The following is a 17130-nucleotide window of genomic DNA, read 5'->3' as shown; positions in this document are numbered from 1 at the left end:
GTACAACAGGCCGGAGTTAACATTGGTCTGCAAAAGCCTAAAGATTACACTGTCTATGGTAGTTGGCTAAGAAAAAACAATTCTCAAAAGCACTTCCCCACACAGTGTCTCTGTTCCGTATGTCCTCTAAATACAATCCTTGTCCAGCCTCGCTTACCATATTTTCAAACATACCCCTATATGACACTGCATTAATACGTGTCTGTGCACATACTTGTGAATATACTTTTCCTCAGCAGAACTAGTGTCCTATTTAAACCAATGTGAAAAAACATTATGAGTAATGAGTAATGTCAGACATTATTCTAGATCAGACCTGAGAACAATGGGGTTCAGGCAGTACAACCCACTGAAAGGTTTCATGTGGCCCAAGGCCATCATGGAAATACCAAAATATTAAAAATCAAGACAGTGAACAGTATTTTGCTTACCATTAAATCATTATCAAACCTTTATTCTGAAAGAGGCCAGTGCTGTCTTTATTGGTGATGATAATGAACTGTACCTTAACTGTAACTTTAATTTCACTCAATGCTGTACATCCATTTTGCTGCTCCTATCATTGCAACCTGTATGTGGCATGGATGGAATACTGTAAAACATCAAGTTTTGGACATTGCCAATGAAATATTAGCCCATAATTCAACACAGCTATTCAGTTAGGGTGACCAACAGTAGAAATGCCCTACATAGAACATTTGAGACCATTACATTTTAGAGATTTGGCCATTATTAGGACCTTTTATCATTTGTGTCTGGCCCATGGCAGCCTGATCAATTTCTCATGAAAAATAATTGCCCACTCCTGCTCTCGTTAGAGATATAGTAATAATAATATTTACAAATATATGTATAATAATTGTATCAATTTTTGATTAGATTAATAAATAGCTACACATAACAAATAGCTATTTTTAAATGTTAAATTACTTCACAACTTCAACAATGTAATTTTAAAATTAATTTTGAATTAATTAGCCAGTCTGCCTAATAAAAAATGCTAATTTTGCTAATGCTACTTAAAAATCTGAAAACAAAAGACTACTGTGACAACAGTGCAGAGGCAGTGACAAAGTCCAGCTTCTCAGTGTTGTATTGTGCACTATATATACTGTAGAACTTAAATCAGACCTGAAAATGCCCAAGCCCAAAAAATTCTGTCTGAACCCTACCCGTCCTGTCCCTTATTAGCACAGGTCAGCCCATTTTAATTATTATTTTTTTAATTGGTTCTTTGTTTTGCTTATTTGTTTTCATTTTATATATTAACATTATGCTTACCATTATTGTAAATTACATTACTATTTGTCATGCATAATAGGAACTTCAATCAATATTTGATTACCAAAACAAAGCATATTTCAGATATTACATCACATAGGATCACATATTAATGCAATAATAGTTATACCAATTCAACTTTTTATTTAGAATAAAAGCAAAGACAGACAGCTTATAAAATAATTGACACATTGACCAAATATACGTATTTAAACATTTCTTATAAATTCTCAGTTGCTACTATAGCAGTTGTTATTGCTAGCAGACTTAAAAGCCATTATGCTTGGGTAATAAACCCTTTGACTTACTCTTGACAGAATCTATGCAAATGATCCTTCAGAGTCAAATTTACATTAGTAACAAAAAACATACCTGATATTATGATGTAGTACATCAGAATTCCGAGAAATTTTATTACAATAGCTGGGTGTCATAATTATGAGATAAATATTTTGTTTTCTTGTTATCATGTTATCATGCACTTTCCTAAGTAAATGTAACAAAAAATGTTTATGAATTCTAGTGCTGTGAATCTGTGTAACTCACTATAGAGCTTTCAGTTCTTTTTTAAGTTTCATTCACCAACCATAATTTAAAGAAGTATGTTGATCCTATTTACTTATTTATCTATTTGCATTGCTGAATAAATAAGTGTACGATTGAGAGGTCTGAAAACAGCTGCTGTACTCATGACAAAAAAGGTATTTATTTGCTCAGTTTCTCATAATAAATGTTACAAGAAAAACATTTTCCTGTTAAATTAATAATTTTTGATTTTTGCCATGGTACCAGCAATGCCCTTCTGTTAGAACAAGGCTAATTCAAAGCAGTGTTCCTTGTTTGATTATTCCGTCTCACTATAAATAGTGGGTACCATATCAATTAAAGGAAAAGGCTGCACCACACCAGGTGGTAAGATATGGTCCTGAGGCAGAAGTGTAAATGTTACAATAACTACGGCAGTAAGAAAAAACTTGAATAATGGCGATTAATTACAGTTCAGGAGAAGCCGATGAATAATGGCTAAAAGCATATCATTTACTTAGCTCAACAATGTCCTTTTGAAGATACAGAAGAAATGAATGACACAAAAAAACAAGACATTCTATCTGAGTCTATCTGAATGTAACATCAGAGGAACTCACACTACTCAAACCAGTTCTTGGGTCCAAACTTTCAAGTCAACCATGATTCCAAGTCTAAAAATCACTACAGGTGTCAGGTCTGTCCAAAAGTGACTGTCAGGAAGCAACAGGACCAGAGAGGACCTAACATTTTAATAACATGACATGCTACATCATCAGTCAGCCAATTAAAATGCAAATACTAGACTAAGGTGAAGCTTTGTGTTGGAAATTGTAGCGCCTGAAATCCCCTTCCTCTACACTCTTCCAACATTGTGTCTGACAATTTTAGGCGGGGCTGTGTCTGACCAGTTTTGTAACTTTTCAACTCCACTGTCAAACATCTGCTTATAGTTTACAAAGACTTTGAGGCAAACACTGTTATCACGATAACCTTGTCCTATTAGCAGCCCTCTAGAGCAGTGTTTCCCAAACTTATTTTTTTCTGGGGACCCGCTTTTTAAAAATGACAAACCATACAAACCATCGTGAATCTTGGAAGGAGTGAATTTGTGCATAAATTAACATTCCTGACAATTTTAAGCGCCATTTCTGCATCACGTTATTTTATCTTGCATATACAGTTAAATACATCATAAATAAGAAATAAATACATCATCAAGAAAACAAACCTAAAAAAATTGAGACACCTCAAAATTTCAAGGCAACTTACTGTAATAGATTTTTGAGTTTTGAGTCAAACAACCTATCTGAGATAATTTACTTTGTTTTTTTCTTTGGGTATACTTGAATTTGTGAATTTTAGAAAAAAATAATCAAAATGAGCTGGGAAAATGATTTGTTATTATTTGGATGCTTGAAAATGTAATGTTTTTTTATTGAAAATATTAAAGTAATAACTAGCATTCACTTTCACTTCAACAAGTTTACGCAGCAAATTTTGAAATACAACCCTTGGGGTTTTTCTATATCTCTCTCTTATCTCTTTCTATATCTCAACAAAATATTATTAGTTGGTAAAAGTTTTTTAAAACTTAAAACTTTAAGTTGGGGGAAAACACTAATGAGGTTAGTTGCCTTGAAATTTTGAGTTTCTCAACTTTTTTTGTTTGTACAATATAGGACATTTAAGCCTACTTCATAAATGAGCCAGAATAAGTTCATTAAGGCAGATTTACAGGCTCTTGTATTCTTTTGCTCATCATTAAAACAATATACACATTTTAAATACTTTATAAAAGGTTTGCTGCAGATAAATATCTTAAATTTTGCAGAATTCCTTCCATTGCCTTTTATTTATTTGGTGGCCCAAATAAAATCTCCTGTAACCCACCTGTGGGTCACAACCCAGTCTTTGGGAATGACTGCTCTAGAGTTACATTTCCATTAATGTCAGGAAGCACATTCAGGACAGCAGTAAATTGCTCAATCCTCATAGTTTGGCATTAATAAAAACAAGGCAAAAACAAACTATAGCTCTCTTAAAATAAGAGACAACAGTTGGGACATGGGATATCAGAGAAATAGCTAAACAGCAGGCTCAGTAACATAACAACGTAGGTACAAGCGCACACAGGAATCGGACAGGACAGTAACCATACAGCCTAGGTTTCAGGTCTCCAGGTGAGAATTTCTTAAAATTCACTGGGAGTTTAAGTTATATTAAGGTAGTGCATTGAAGCTGGTCAAACACAAGCACACGTACAGACTGTGTGATGCAGCAGACAATGCTGCTCATGGCACAGCAACCATCCATTCCAGTATTCACTTCACTGGTTAACTGAGTTACAAGCAGTGATTCTGCCGCTGCTGAACCCTGCAACATATTAAAGCAGAATTTTGGGTATAACCTATCCCCTTTATTTGTATTTCAAGCCATTATAAATTAATTGAAATCATATATATTTGTATCACTGGCACAGTAAAAAATAAATCAATAAATCTGAAATTCTGAAGTGAACACTACAATGTCAATGACCCAAGAGACAACCATTTTGTACTTAGTCATTGGTTTCCCCAGTTCCCCAGACTCGTCTGTGCAGGCTTCCAGTGAATGCTGTGTAGCAATCCTCGACTTGGTCCTGTTACTGTACTATTTCCTCTCGATCCCCTCAAAATTGGGTTTACCTGCTGCCAGGTCAGTTTGGATTTAGATCCTGTGTGGTCTTAATTAGTTGAATTCATCTCTGTTTTGGATATTTTCAGGTCCTTCCTTGATAGAATTTACCAGCCTTCAAAGACCTCTGATCCACAATCCCACTACTACACACACAGCCCATCACTGTCTGTATTTAAGCAGAACTGAGGTGAGCTTGTATGTGTGGCAGGATGGAAATGTCAGGATGAAGTTCTGTTATACCCTACGTGTTTCTCCAGCCACAGCTCTGCTAACTGCACTGTCGATGCAAACGTGCTTGCTCTTGACCCAAGGCACATTTTGTGTTGTTTTTGCTCAAGACTCGTGTTGCAGTGGACAGGATGATACATGTGGACAATTCCTGGTTCTTGACTGCGTAACACTTTTAAACCAGATTTAATAACTTTTGTGAACAAGTCTACATCTTCCAATCCCCAGCCTAGGATTGAGGTGTCAAAACCTCCAGCTTTTAGTAAATCACTTTTGAAAACACAGGTGATTCCAAAACCATAATCTCTCCAGAAACCACTTTTCTTGGTAAGCACAAATTTGTTTTCTTTTGGGGCTTTCTCAGAATACACTATCTTGGGGTTGTATTGACTAAAAACAACAGGAAAATAGGCCTGTCTGCTTTGTGCAGCATTATCTCTGCAGCGCTGCAAAGCATCACCATTAAAAATAAGATCAACATCACAGAAGAAGAGTAGAGTGTCATTCTCAAGCTGTGATGAGCCCAGCTCCAGAGCCAGTCCTCGTGAAAAATTGCCTGTCATGGGGATTACGGACAGGTCAGCTTTGGGATACTTCCTGTAGTATTCTTTGATTAACTGAATGTGTTTTCCTCTGTTCTGATTGCTCTCACTGTCCACCAGAATGACAGAGAGTTTAACATTTTGTTTGGGTATCAAACACACTCTCTCAAAGTTCTCCATAAAGCGGACAAAGGTGTCGTAACGACCTGACAATGGGACAAGGATGTTGACCTTTCTCTGGCTTTGCTCCCACATTTCTCTTGTTGATTCATAGACCTGAAAAGGTGACAAGAACTTCAGAGAGTTAGATAGGAAAGACAAGGATTGGGATTCAGAGTTGATAGCAGCCACAAGTTCAGCCACATCTAATTCTTCAGTTTCAGTAAAGAAGGGTCGGCTAAAGGACTGCTGAAGGTAAGCATGCCGCCTCACAGGCACTGTTATTTTGCGTCCCTTGTGTTTCTTATACAGAAGCAATAAGTCTAAGATGTATTCTGCACCATGCAATGGATTTACCCTGTAGTAGCCATACTGAATCTCTTTAAATTCAATAACACGGCCACGCGCTTTCGAATTCTCATTAATCATTTCCATCACCTGGAGTATAATGTCTTCTAGTGCAGTACGAAACGAGTTCCCAAGGCTTTGCCGGGCCATCTTGTTCTCAACGGCTGAATATATATGGCGGCCAGTCAGGAAATCCCACTCAATTACATCATTTCTGTCAGTGGGCTGATAGAGCATGTAGGAAGGTGGGGAACCTAGCTGTTGATCCTCCCACAGCACTTCTGTATCACTGAGGTAACTCATAATCAGGCCTTCACGATGGAGCAGGATGGTGCGGTAACGAAGCCTTGAGATCTCACGGCTCAGCATGAAACTGTGGAGCCGGTACTGGTAGGCAGGCTTCTTGTTTGGGTGGAGTGTAATGGCATTGTTGATCTTGCTGCTATGAAGTTCTTCAATGAAACCTTTCTTGTTGTGTTCATAGTTCTCATAGAAGAGCTGCTGCATCTGTGGAAAGATGATAAGAGCATGGATGGCATTTGAGTATCAGTACTAACAACACCAACTCTCAACTTATTGTACCATTTTCACCTTCATTACTGTCAAATAACTGTGCTTTTAATCAAGATGTTCTTTTCACTACAGATTTACTGCACATTGAGCTTATTTTATTGACTGAAAAATATTTAGTTGTTGAAATCACAATCAAATAGCAAAAAAAAAAAAAAAACCTTACTACATAGTCTTGTTTACTTATGTAGGTCATATAGAGGCATCATCAGTATTAATGTGACACTCTTTCAAAACCAGTTATAAACTCCTTGTGGTAGCTTTAAATAGTTAAAAATGTCTATTAGCTTCAAATACTTTCAATTTTTAAAAAAGTAGAACTTACTAATACTTTTTTATTGCAACTTGGATTTTGTTATCATAGGTTTGGCCATTAGCTCTACTAGCTCTACAGTGTACATGCCACATTAACAGGCGAGATCTGGAAACATGTTGATCATTAAAAGGAAGTCAGAACCAGGTCTTCCAAGGGTGCAATTTCAAAGTTTTATAGTCTGCTATGTCAATCTGACTCATCTGTGTATGATTCCCTGAAGCTGTTGTGGGAGTATGATCTGGGGATAACATTTAGATCTTCCGACTGGACCAATGGGATCTTTTTGAAATGCACTTCTATTTCTATATTTGAGCAAAACTTTAAAAACCTTAACTTTTCACAGGATTTATTATACACCTATCTACCTCCAGAAAATGTTCCCCAACAGTTCAAACCTGTTTTAAAAGGTTTATTCTGTACTTCAGGAGGTTACCAGCAAACCGTTCTCATTGACTCCTTTGTTTTGTTTGTTGCACCATTTGTCTGATAATTTCTTGATAGGAATGGCAAATCTCTGTTAACAATTCCTTTACTTTTGGCTAAAAAGTGCCTACTCTGACCCTCTCTAATCAAGTGGGTTGTCACTAAAGATGACAGCAGTAGCTTTTTCTATCTTCAGGGACAGGACCGATACTTGGACTTGCAGCAGGAGAGAGACAGACGGAATGTGTGAATACAGACACAAGAAGTGCTGACATGATATAAAAACTCTACAGTTTGGTTTATGAAGCCAATGAAGTGAACTACACTGCAGACTGGAGTCTCTTAACAGTTAACTGCTAACAGATAGATGAGACGATCTGTGTCCTCACTGCACTTTTAGAAACTTTGATGAACTGGTCGTAGGTCACATCTCATTAGAATTTAGCTTTAACAAGTTAGAGACTAAACACCACTGTAGATCATTTTGAGAAACAAAAACTACAAAATCTATAATTATATTTATTATTATTATAGGCTACTTGTGGTAAGCAGTGTTTGTAAGAGTACTGAAAGTCTGTACTCAGCTACAAGTACTGTCACATTGCTAAAAGATTACTAAATTACAAGTAAAAGTACTGTTGTTAGAAATATACATAAGTAAAAGTACAAAGCATTCATCACAGAAACTTCTCAGAGTATTAGTTACTTTTAACCACTGATGTCACAGTCACTTCTCCAAACTAGGGTTGCAAATTTTGTGAATCTTCCTTAACCAACAGTTGAAACTGTTAACAATTGATTAATCATTAATCATTTATAAGATACGAAACACATGCTTATTTCATGCTTATTATATTTTGCTTTCATCGTTTTATGTACAGGTTTAATTTATGTTAAGGGTTATCTGAAACAGAAAAATGTCAGAAGACTTGAGAGGTTCATCTGCTGGTAGTAATATAGAACAAAGAAAACTTCGCTCAGCAACACAAACTCAATTCCATGTGTCAATGAGCTCTGCTGAGGCCGAGGGAGCAGCCATTAGCATAGACCCTGCAGCTAGCAAGGATGCTACAGCCAGCAAGGACTCTGCAGCTAGCAAGCCCATTGAGCACAACATGGCTCAGATTCACAGGATGCTGAGTAAGATGTTAGAGGAAAGAAATTCGCCAATCTCTGTGCTCTGTGGACAAGAAGCTGTCCTCCCTCATCTCTCGTATCACAGAGGTGGAGGAATGAGTGAGCAGGCTGGAAGACAAACAAGCTACCAGGAGGGACAATCCTCTAGCTAACGTAATATGTCATTCCCTGTTATGCTTGAGATAATGAAAAGTCTTACTTATAATGCTTTTCATTTCACACCTTGCCTAAATTACTTTATACCTGGCATTTGAGTTGGTATTATTTAATGGAATTTATGTGGCCAGAATGTCCTAGTGGTTCTGAAGGTTTAAGAATGGTAACCCTAGTGTGGAGTCAATGGATAACTTTTTCACCTAAAGCCAATTTTTTTTTTTCTTTAATCCAGTATCTGAATACATCTCTTCATATGTATGGCATTTGGGTTGTACTTGGGCTGTACTTCTGTAAGTCATGGACCTAAACTTTTGCTTTATTTAAGAAGAATAGTAAATTGCTAAAGTAAAACTACTCAGTAAAGTAACTTTACTTTTACTGTAGATTTACTTTTACTGTTTTTAGTTTACTTTTTCTTTTTTTTCCCAGGTACAAAGGTAAAAGTAAAGGTAATAATGTCTGCAGGAACCACAAACAGAAGAGTGAACTAACTCTTTTAACTGAAACATTCACCAGAATGTTTTGTTAACATGTTAAAATCAAAACACTTTTCTTCTGGAGCAGGACAGACGCTCCCAGAACCCCAGAGGACAGGGGACTGGTTTACCAACATGCCACCTTTTTCTCCTCTTATGAGTTTGCAGGTCTGTGTTTAATCATCAAAAAATAACAATAAGAATACATTAAAGTACAACAAAAGCAATAAAAATGTTGATTTGTCAAAAATGGAAACAATAACATACAAGATTTTCAAATTGTAATTAGGTATTTTTGTGCTATTAATGTTTTTACTTAAATAAAGAATCTGAGTATTTTTTCCATCACAGCAGGTCAGTGATCAGTGTTTCAGTGACTCTCTGTGGATCAGTGAATAGTGTTTTATTTATAATGGCCCGCCACATTAAAAACATCTGCACCACGACATAATTTTCTGTTTTTGAGCTGTGCACCTTTTACAGTCGTGTCTAGAAGGTAACTCTTTATTTGCACAACTCTCGCGAGATTTGTGTTTGTTATTTCTACTAAAATAATCAAACTTGCGCGATCTTTCGCGGGTCTAGGGTTCCCTTCTAGACAAGACCCTCTCTGTCTCTCTGACAAACTACAGACAGCAGACTGTCTGTAAACAGCATGATGTTACACTCTGCAGTGTTTCACCAACTTTGGCATTTTTATTTTTTTTAATCAGTCTGAGAGGACGACGGTATCAGTGATTGATTAGTGATCAGTCTGCCCTCCTCTCCTCCCTCACCTGTTCACTCTGCTGTGAGAAGATCTGAAAGTTTCTCACAGAGAAACACAGACTCTCCTGTTTTATGTATAGGCCTCCTTATACAGTTGTTTAATTTTATAAGTGCATCTGGTTGGTGTCGATGTCATTAACCATCACGTTAGTTTCTGTTGTAATAAACTCCATCATTAACAACAGTCTCCTTCACACGCAGCTTCTCTGCTGCTGTGAAAACTGAATCGCGGGTGGATTAATATGAAGGGAAAAACCCAGAATGCGAGTTAGGTTTAGTCTTTTTGTCTTTATAAAACATCCTGCTGATGAAGAAAGTCAACAGATCAGATACAGACAGGGTCAGAGAATCACACTGACCTCCTCTGTGTGTCTGTACTGTACGTGTGTGTATGGAGGAGCTGCATTGACGCAGAGAGGAGAGATGCTGCAGCCGTGTGATAATAAATTACATCAAAATGTAAATGTCAGCACTCATCAATACTCTGGTCTTTAATAACCCCCACATGCCAAACACAGTGTGCTTTACAGTTGTTTGGATTTAAACATATTTTAGTAATCAAATTACTCAAATTACTCTAGTAATGGTTTCAACCTTAACATTAATGTCTTCTCTGTAATTTTCACACTTTGCAAAGTCATCCCGCGGGCCGGACTCAACCCTCTGGCGGGCCAGTTTTGGCACCCCTGTGTTAGATGGCATGCATTGGCATCACTTTCCTACTGGAACACACCCCCTCAATCAGACTGTGTGGCAAAGCATCCAGCAACATGGCTGGTTTTAGCAGAAGAAACTGCAAAACCGCAAGTAAAACAAACCATTGCCTGCTTCAACAGAAGTCAGTTAGACACTTCAGTGATCTTTACAATTTACCAGGAAAACAGCAGTCCATGGACATTGTCATGTGGCCAAGAATCGAGTTTCCTGACATTTATATGTACCTGATTGGCATACAAAAGGCTGGATACTTGGTTTTAACATTACTATTATTAATTGAAGTGGCAAGGACAGCAAAGGATATTTTGGTCAAATGTGGACAAGTCTGTGTAAATATTTTTATTCTATTACATTATTAAAGACACATGTTCACATGCAATGTGTGATAGTAGAAAGAAAGGCTTAGTTACCTGTAATATAAATGATAAATCTCTTTAGTCAATTACAAAGCAGCTCTTTCTCTTTTGATGTGTTTTTTGTGTTTTCACAGCATTCAAGGTGACTGCTAACACTGCCACTCAGTCATCTTTCAGCCGCTCAGTGGATGTAACCACAGTAGTTTTCTTACTGTGATGTCATGACATGACACCAGATCTTGGCAATAAACTTATAAAGTCTAATAAAGATTCTAATACTGATATTGATGACCCATCTTTCTATCAAATTTCACTGGATATGCTCACAGGTTTTTGATGTAGTTTACTAATGGAATTGTCAACTGTTAACATTACAGTAGGAAAAGATCTATTACTGTATCAGCAATAGGGTGCAGGCAATGTCTGCCTAATGTTCTAATGATATACCTAGCACAGTATTTTTTTCTAGCCCACATAAACTACTCAACAAGCCACAAAATGGAAAAATATTCCCTTAAAAGTCCTAATATGGAATGGAATGGTTTTGCCATGATTGTCTATGTCACCAAGTTAGAGGGAATCTGACAAAAAAAGGTCTTCCTTGTTGTTTGATTTAATGAAATCTCTACTAAACAAAAATACTTTGAAAATTCTGTTATTATACATGTGAAAAGTTGTAATATATCATAATTTATACCAGAATTCCCACATAACTGATCAACCTCCCCGTCACTGAATACAGTGTGAAAGTACAGGAGTCAGACTGACTCAATCCATACCTCATAAGACCACACACACTGTGTTCCTCCAAAGCGTCGCACACAGCGGCCCACTTCCACATCCTCATGGGTGGTGTACATCTCCCTCAAACAGGTGCTGATGTGGGGGACCATCCTGCGCAGCACCTCTCTACTGAAGATCATCCCTGGACCCCCCATGCAAAAATTCTCTCCTGGCTCTAAGGCCAGTCTGCCCAACTCCTCAGCCATGCCCAGGCCTGTCTGGCCAAGGTAAAGGGGCTTACTGCTGTTCAGAGACCGCAGAAATAACTCCAGCTTCTCACCTGGCAGAGGTTAAAGAGGAAGAAATTAGATGGGGTTTTTCATAGGACAATCGTTCCGGCCTGAAATTTATGGAAAATGTATCCTTTTCTTGGTATTTTACTTTTCTTGGTATATGTGTCTTTCTGCAAAAAAAGGTTTGTATTAATTCTATGAAGCAAGAGAAACAAACTCATCAGTATATAATAAGAAAAAAAATAGTGTAACAAAAAACACAAAAAACTATTTAATATATAGTAATAAACATACAAGTCCCCAGACCACATGGACTAATACACACCAAAAATTTCTGGTGCAGTGGTGAAATATTTTTCAGATGTGAGCATAACTTCTAACATTATACATATATACATTATAAACCTACTCAAGTCACATACAAATCAAGAAATAACTTACTTCCTGGCAACATAAAAAAAATGTTTGGGGTTTTTTTTGGGTGGGGGGTAACTTAAAAGGTAAATTAAATATGAAACAATGTTGTTTTCAATCTTAAAAGCAGAGCTGATTTTGTGGAACACACCAGTACACAAGGCACAGAAATAATTAAAAGGAATGTAAAGCACACCAAGGGTGATACTGTTGCATTGTTTTTTTTCTCATGTCATACTTTTTTTTATGTATGGGGTAATGTTGATCAGATATTAAAGAGATACTTCACCCAAAAATAAAAATCGAAAATTCAGTCACTATCTACTAACTATCATGCTGATTGCGGGTCAGGTTTATCGTTTTGGTCCACAAAACACTGCAGCAATTTCACAGGAAAACAGTGTTGCAGAATCTCCTAAACAACATAAGTGAATGGTGGTTTTCAAATGTAAAAAAAATTTAATAAAAACAAATGGGGAAAAAATGCTCTAAGGCTCCAAGCTAAGGACCTACAGTGAAGATTCAGGTTAAAAACATAGTGTAACACTTTTTTAGTCAACTTGGCATGCTAGGGCTTTAGAAGACTTGGATTACACCAGCCAAACACTATGGAGGCATCTTATGGTTTTTTTCTGCTGTTTTTGCATGTTCTCCCCGTGTCTGCGTGGGTTCTCTCCGGGTTCTCCGGCTTCCTCCCACAGTCCAAAGACATACATGCTAGGTTAATTGGTGACTCTAAATTGCCCGTAGGTGTGAATATGAGTGTGAGTGGTTGTCTGTCAGCCCTGTGATGAACTGGTGACTTGTCCAGGGTAAACCCCGCCTCTCGCCCGATGTCAGCTGGGATAGGCTCCAGCAGCCCGCGACCCTTACGGAATAAGCGGTTACAGAAAATGAATGAAAGAAAATGAATGAATTCTGCTGTTTTTCAATTGGCATAAAGTTCAGTAGATAATGACTAAATGTTTATTTTGGGGTGAACTACCCCTTTTAATATGTATGGAAAAAATAAAGTTTGACAGTAAAAATACGATAATAGACACACAGCACATATGCCATCAGTTTCACTATTCACAGAATAATTACCTCTTATGTAAACATCATCATCTGCCCGCATGAACCACTCGTACTTCTCCAGGTAGTGGTCATGGATGTACTTCAGCATCATGAATGATTTCTTCTGTGGCGGATAGGAGTCGTCCACACCTGTCAGCGAAACCACCGGGACAGGGACAGGCACGTGGACCGTGTCGGACCCTGCACTGGAGAAGAACTCCACTTTCCCAGGTATGGAACTCACCCACGTCTTGTACGCAGCCACGGCGCGAGAGCGCAGGTATTTTTTGGCGGTCATGACGCCGACATAAAGGAAATTGTTTGGTCTGCTTATGGGTTTCCCGGTGTGTCCGCTACTGTTTCCTCTGTCCTCCTCCTGATTGAAATGCAGGCTCTCCCGGTGTTTGATAATCCCAGGGTTCCCGAGGATGTCAGGACTTTTACCGACGGAGGAGTCACTGTAGTACAAGCACACCTGAGATTTTTTCCTTTTACTTTCTAGAACCTGGGGTACAATGAGCCAAGAGGACGCAGTGAAACCGAGAAAGACGCCGAAAATAACGGTCGTCCATGGTCTCCTTGATTTCGGAGCCATTGCCGTTTACCCTCGGAGGAGTTGACCTCCGCGGTGGATGGAGTGTGTATGAATGGTGCCGTTGTCTGAGGAGGTGCTGACGTGTATGTCCATGCAATCTCTGTAGAGCCTTATAGCTGTCCTAGTCGATGTGGAAAAATTCACTTTCCACCCCTGATAGCATGATTCATGGGACTAAGAAGACATTTGTGTCATCCTCAAAGAGCGCCCGTCCCGTTTGAAACTGGTTCTCAAACCGTACCAGGGTACACGTAGCCGAGTTCCATTCCGTCTGTAAACCGCGTTGAATCTTTCAAATGCCCCGACTGCAGAGAGGTGTCCCGCTGGCTTTTTATTATTAGCCATGGTCATACGGCCACAACTGTGCATTTCTATGTTAGGGTTTAGCTTAGCCAAACACTCCGATAATCTCACTAACAAGCCAATGTTGTCGTCGTTCCAACAGTAACAACTGGATTGTTGCTCCTGACTCACCGTCAACTTTAACACTGACGTTTTAGACGGTTGTTTTTATGACATTTTCTCCGCGGCTTTACAGTTTCTCCCCACATTAGCAACAGATTACTTGTCATCATGTAATATCTGTGTTCCGTTATAAAGAGCATGAGGACTTCCAGTCGGGTTTGAATTTTTCAGAATAAAAGCGTATTTTCTCGTAATCTGCAGGACTCAAGAATTGAAACGCCCGTACATTCCTACTAAAACGAATTAGTTAAAACGGAATTCAAATATAAAATATGTTCAAGATCTTATGTAAAGATAATTCTTCTGATAAACTCGACGTTGGTGCTTTTATTTTGAAGGCTAATTATCCACCAGCAGCCCCTCTTGTTTTGAAGTTGATCTCATGAAAAGGAGACTTCCGGCAGCAGGAGCTTGTTCATTTTTATCCAAGTGGCGAAAATTCTGGACAGCTCTTTTCAGAATTTTGCAACAAGTGTGGTGCTTACAGGCCAGTCCCCAAAATCTGCGTGTAGAAAACTTTCATTCTGTAACATAAAGACTGCCGGACCCCCCCCCCCCCCCGTCGGAGGTGTCCCAGTCATGAGGGCAACTTGAAAACAAGAAGAGCTGCTGGTGGATAATTAGCCTTCAAAATAAAACCACCAATATCGAGTTTATTAGAATAATTATTACATAAGATGGTGGACACATGATATATTTTAGACAGAAAAAAAACAAAACTGCAAACACCGTCACTGTCACTTTGTTTGGGGGAAATATTAATTAATTTCTCTTTACACAATAAGAAAATTTAAATTATCAAAATGACAGGAGGCAATTTAGATTCAACTGTATGCTATATGTTTTTGATGAGCCAACAGCTCATATTTAATGAGCTGTGGCGAACTGGTGTACCAGTAGATGGCAGCACAGTCAAAGTTGTTTTAGACTGAATTGTTGAGAAGGACACCTTTACTGCCACTTTTAATTATTGTCATAGCTACCTTAACTAAAAAACAAGCAAAGTTTAAGATCTAAAAAGAACGATCTCCTTCTGATATCTACTTGAAATAAGGATGGTTTCAATTCACAACTGAACCCACTGTCAACACATTATGTGTAGATGATACAAGATAAAGTAGAAAGTGTGGATGGGTCAGTATCAAGCTGAGCCCGAGGGTCACACTTTTCCAGACACTACAAGAACAAATTAGTTGTGGGTGTTTCAGGTGTAAAATATCTACAAAGAATCATACTGCAAGGACAAGAGGGAGGGAATCATCAGTTAATGCTCAGTGTTTCTTTGTGTTTACTTCAATGTATTAAAATATTTCAGGCTCCACTTTGCAAAGTTTTCACCCTTTATGAAGTTACAAATTTCTAAGTCATGACTAATAGTTTTATCAGTGTTAATACATGACTGACTAATGCTTTTTAGAATTCAGTTATTATATATTCACCCTATTCAACTGAAGGTCTGGTTTAGTTTTTCAATCCACAAAACATTGCTTGAGTTTCACAGGAAAAGCAGCATTGCAGAATCTCCCTAACAATGGAAGTGAATGGGGTCCAGTTTTCAAAGGTAAAAAACAAAAACAAAAACAAGAAATATAAAATGCCTCCATACTGCTAATCTGGTGCAATCCACTTCTCCTAAAGCCTCAACATGCCAAGATAATTAAAAAAAATATTTACACCATGTTTTTACACTAAATCTTCACTGTATCTTTAGCTTGGAGCCATGTTCACATGCGCTTGCACACTGTCTAAAATGGGTGTGTGTGGTGTGACAGTGTCCGACCTACATGTTGGGGCCTTAGGAGACCTTATTATGCCAGACGGGCAGAATGGAGGCATTTTATGTTTTTATTCTGTTTATTTTTTACATTTTAAAACTGGTCAGCATTCACTTCCACTCCAGCAGTGTTTTGTGTACTAAAACTAAACCCAACTCTCAGTTGGCAAGATGGTGAATAGATAATGACTGAATTTTCATTTTTGGCTGAACTATCCCTTTAAGGACTTGAGAAAATGATACATACTTTACTATATCCCCTGAAAGCACTTATGGTGTTGCACTCTGTTCACATGAAAGGTTCACTTCTGTGGGATTTCCAAATGCTTCTGTTTCAGCCACTGGAAAGGATAATCCAGACGCAGCTGAGCTGTTAAAGGATATTTTGGTCTTCATCATCCTGTTACATGAGTTTTTTCTGCTTTTTAGGTATCAGGAAGATTCAATGGGACTGTCTGACCACTGACTCTCTCGGGAAGAGCTGCAGAGTGTGTGGATCAAGTTTTATACACAACAACATTTACAAGAGCATACTTGAATGACTGTTGTCAACCCTTCATTATTGACGTAATGTCTGAAACTAACACCTGAAACTATAGTTAGATTTGATGGCTTATTAGGAAGTGAGTGTTTGGACTTTTCACAGTCTGTCCCCTGCCCCCCCTTTCACTATATATATGTATATACATATATACATATATATATATTTCACATCATCTGGTGTTAATGTGACAGGTCACCAAATGAGGTGCACCACTTGTTAAACTTGTACAAATAAATGAAAAATAACACATAAATTAAATTCCATAGCTCTGATTTTTAGTTTGGATTACTTAATTAAACATTAAAAAAATACATTTAAATAAGATTAAATTTATTACTTAAATTTTGTAACAATATAGTCATAATCACTGTAAGGTTATGTGTTGCATGTAAAGTGTGAATGTTAATTGTGAATTTATGAATTGTGCCTTCTTTTTTGCTTTTTCTAACGGATTTACCTTATTTTTATTTGGTTGCTCCCTGGCTTGTTTATTTTAATATATGTTTTCTGCACTATGTGGTTTTATTGTCAAGTTGTTTGACGTGTCCAATTTTCTTTCTTTCTTTCTTTCTTTCTTTCTTTCTT

The 17130-nt window shown here is 37.7% G+C and overlaps 1 protein-coding gene across 2 annotated transcripts; it reads right to left on the bottom strand.

Annotated features, from left to right (window-relative positions):
• Window positions 1–3362: 3362 nt before the first annotated feature.
• LOC146307958 (chondroitin sulfate synthase 3-like) lies at window positions 3363–14347 on the bottom strand. Of its 2 annotated transcripts, XM_084746302.1 has the most exons (4): window positions 13198–14347; window positions 11461–11744; window positions 5853–6269; window positions 3363–5531 (listed from the first exon to the last, which is right to left on the bottom strand). In XM_084746302.1, exons 1-4 carry the CDS (start codon window positions 13760–13762, stop codon window positions 4704–4706), a joined length of 2094 nt encoding a protein of 697 aa, XP_084602428.1. In that variant the 5' UTR covers window positions 13763–14347; the 3' UTR covers window positions 3363–4703. The 2 variants fall into 2 exon arrangements, with proteins under 2 accessions (XP_084602428.1, XP_084602427.1); XM_084746301.1 differs by having other exon boundaries at window positions 3363–6269.
• Between the last annotated feature and the right edge of the window lie 2783 nt (window positions 14348–17130).

This window comes from Lutjanus erythropterus, chromosome 20, assembly GCF_056507025.1.
Source record: "Lutjanus erythropterus isolate fLutEry1 chromosome 20, fLutEry1.hap2, whole genome shotgun sequence".
In the NCBI taxonomy this organism is placed as follows: Eukaryota; Metazoa; Chordata; class Actinopteri; order Lutjaniformes; family Lutjanidae; genus Lutjanus; species Lutjanus erythropterus.
The sequence above is the reverse complement of the archived record's forward strand: the minus strand, read 5'-3'. Positions and strand labels throughout refer to the sequence as shown.

Coding starts and splice junctions, on each gene's coding strand:
- LOC146307958 (XM_084746301.1), bottom strand. CDS start 13,762: ATGGCTCCGAAATCAAGGAGACCATGGACGACCGTTATTTTCGGCGTC. Junction 11,745..13,197: donor TGATGATGTTTACATAAGAG/GTAATTATTCTG, acceptor AACCTCTGCCAG/GTGAGAAGCTGGAGTTATTT. Junction 6,270..11,460: donor AGTGTGTGTGGTCTTATGAG/GTATGGATTGAG, acceptor ATCTTTCCACAG/ATGCAGCAGCTCTTCTATGA.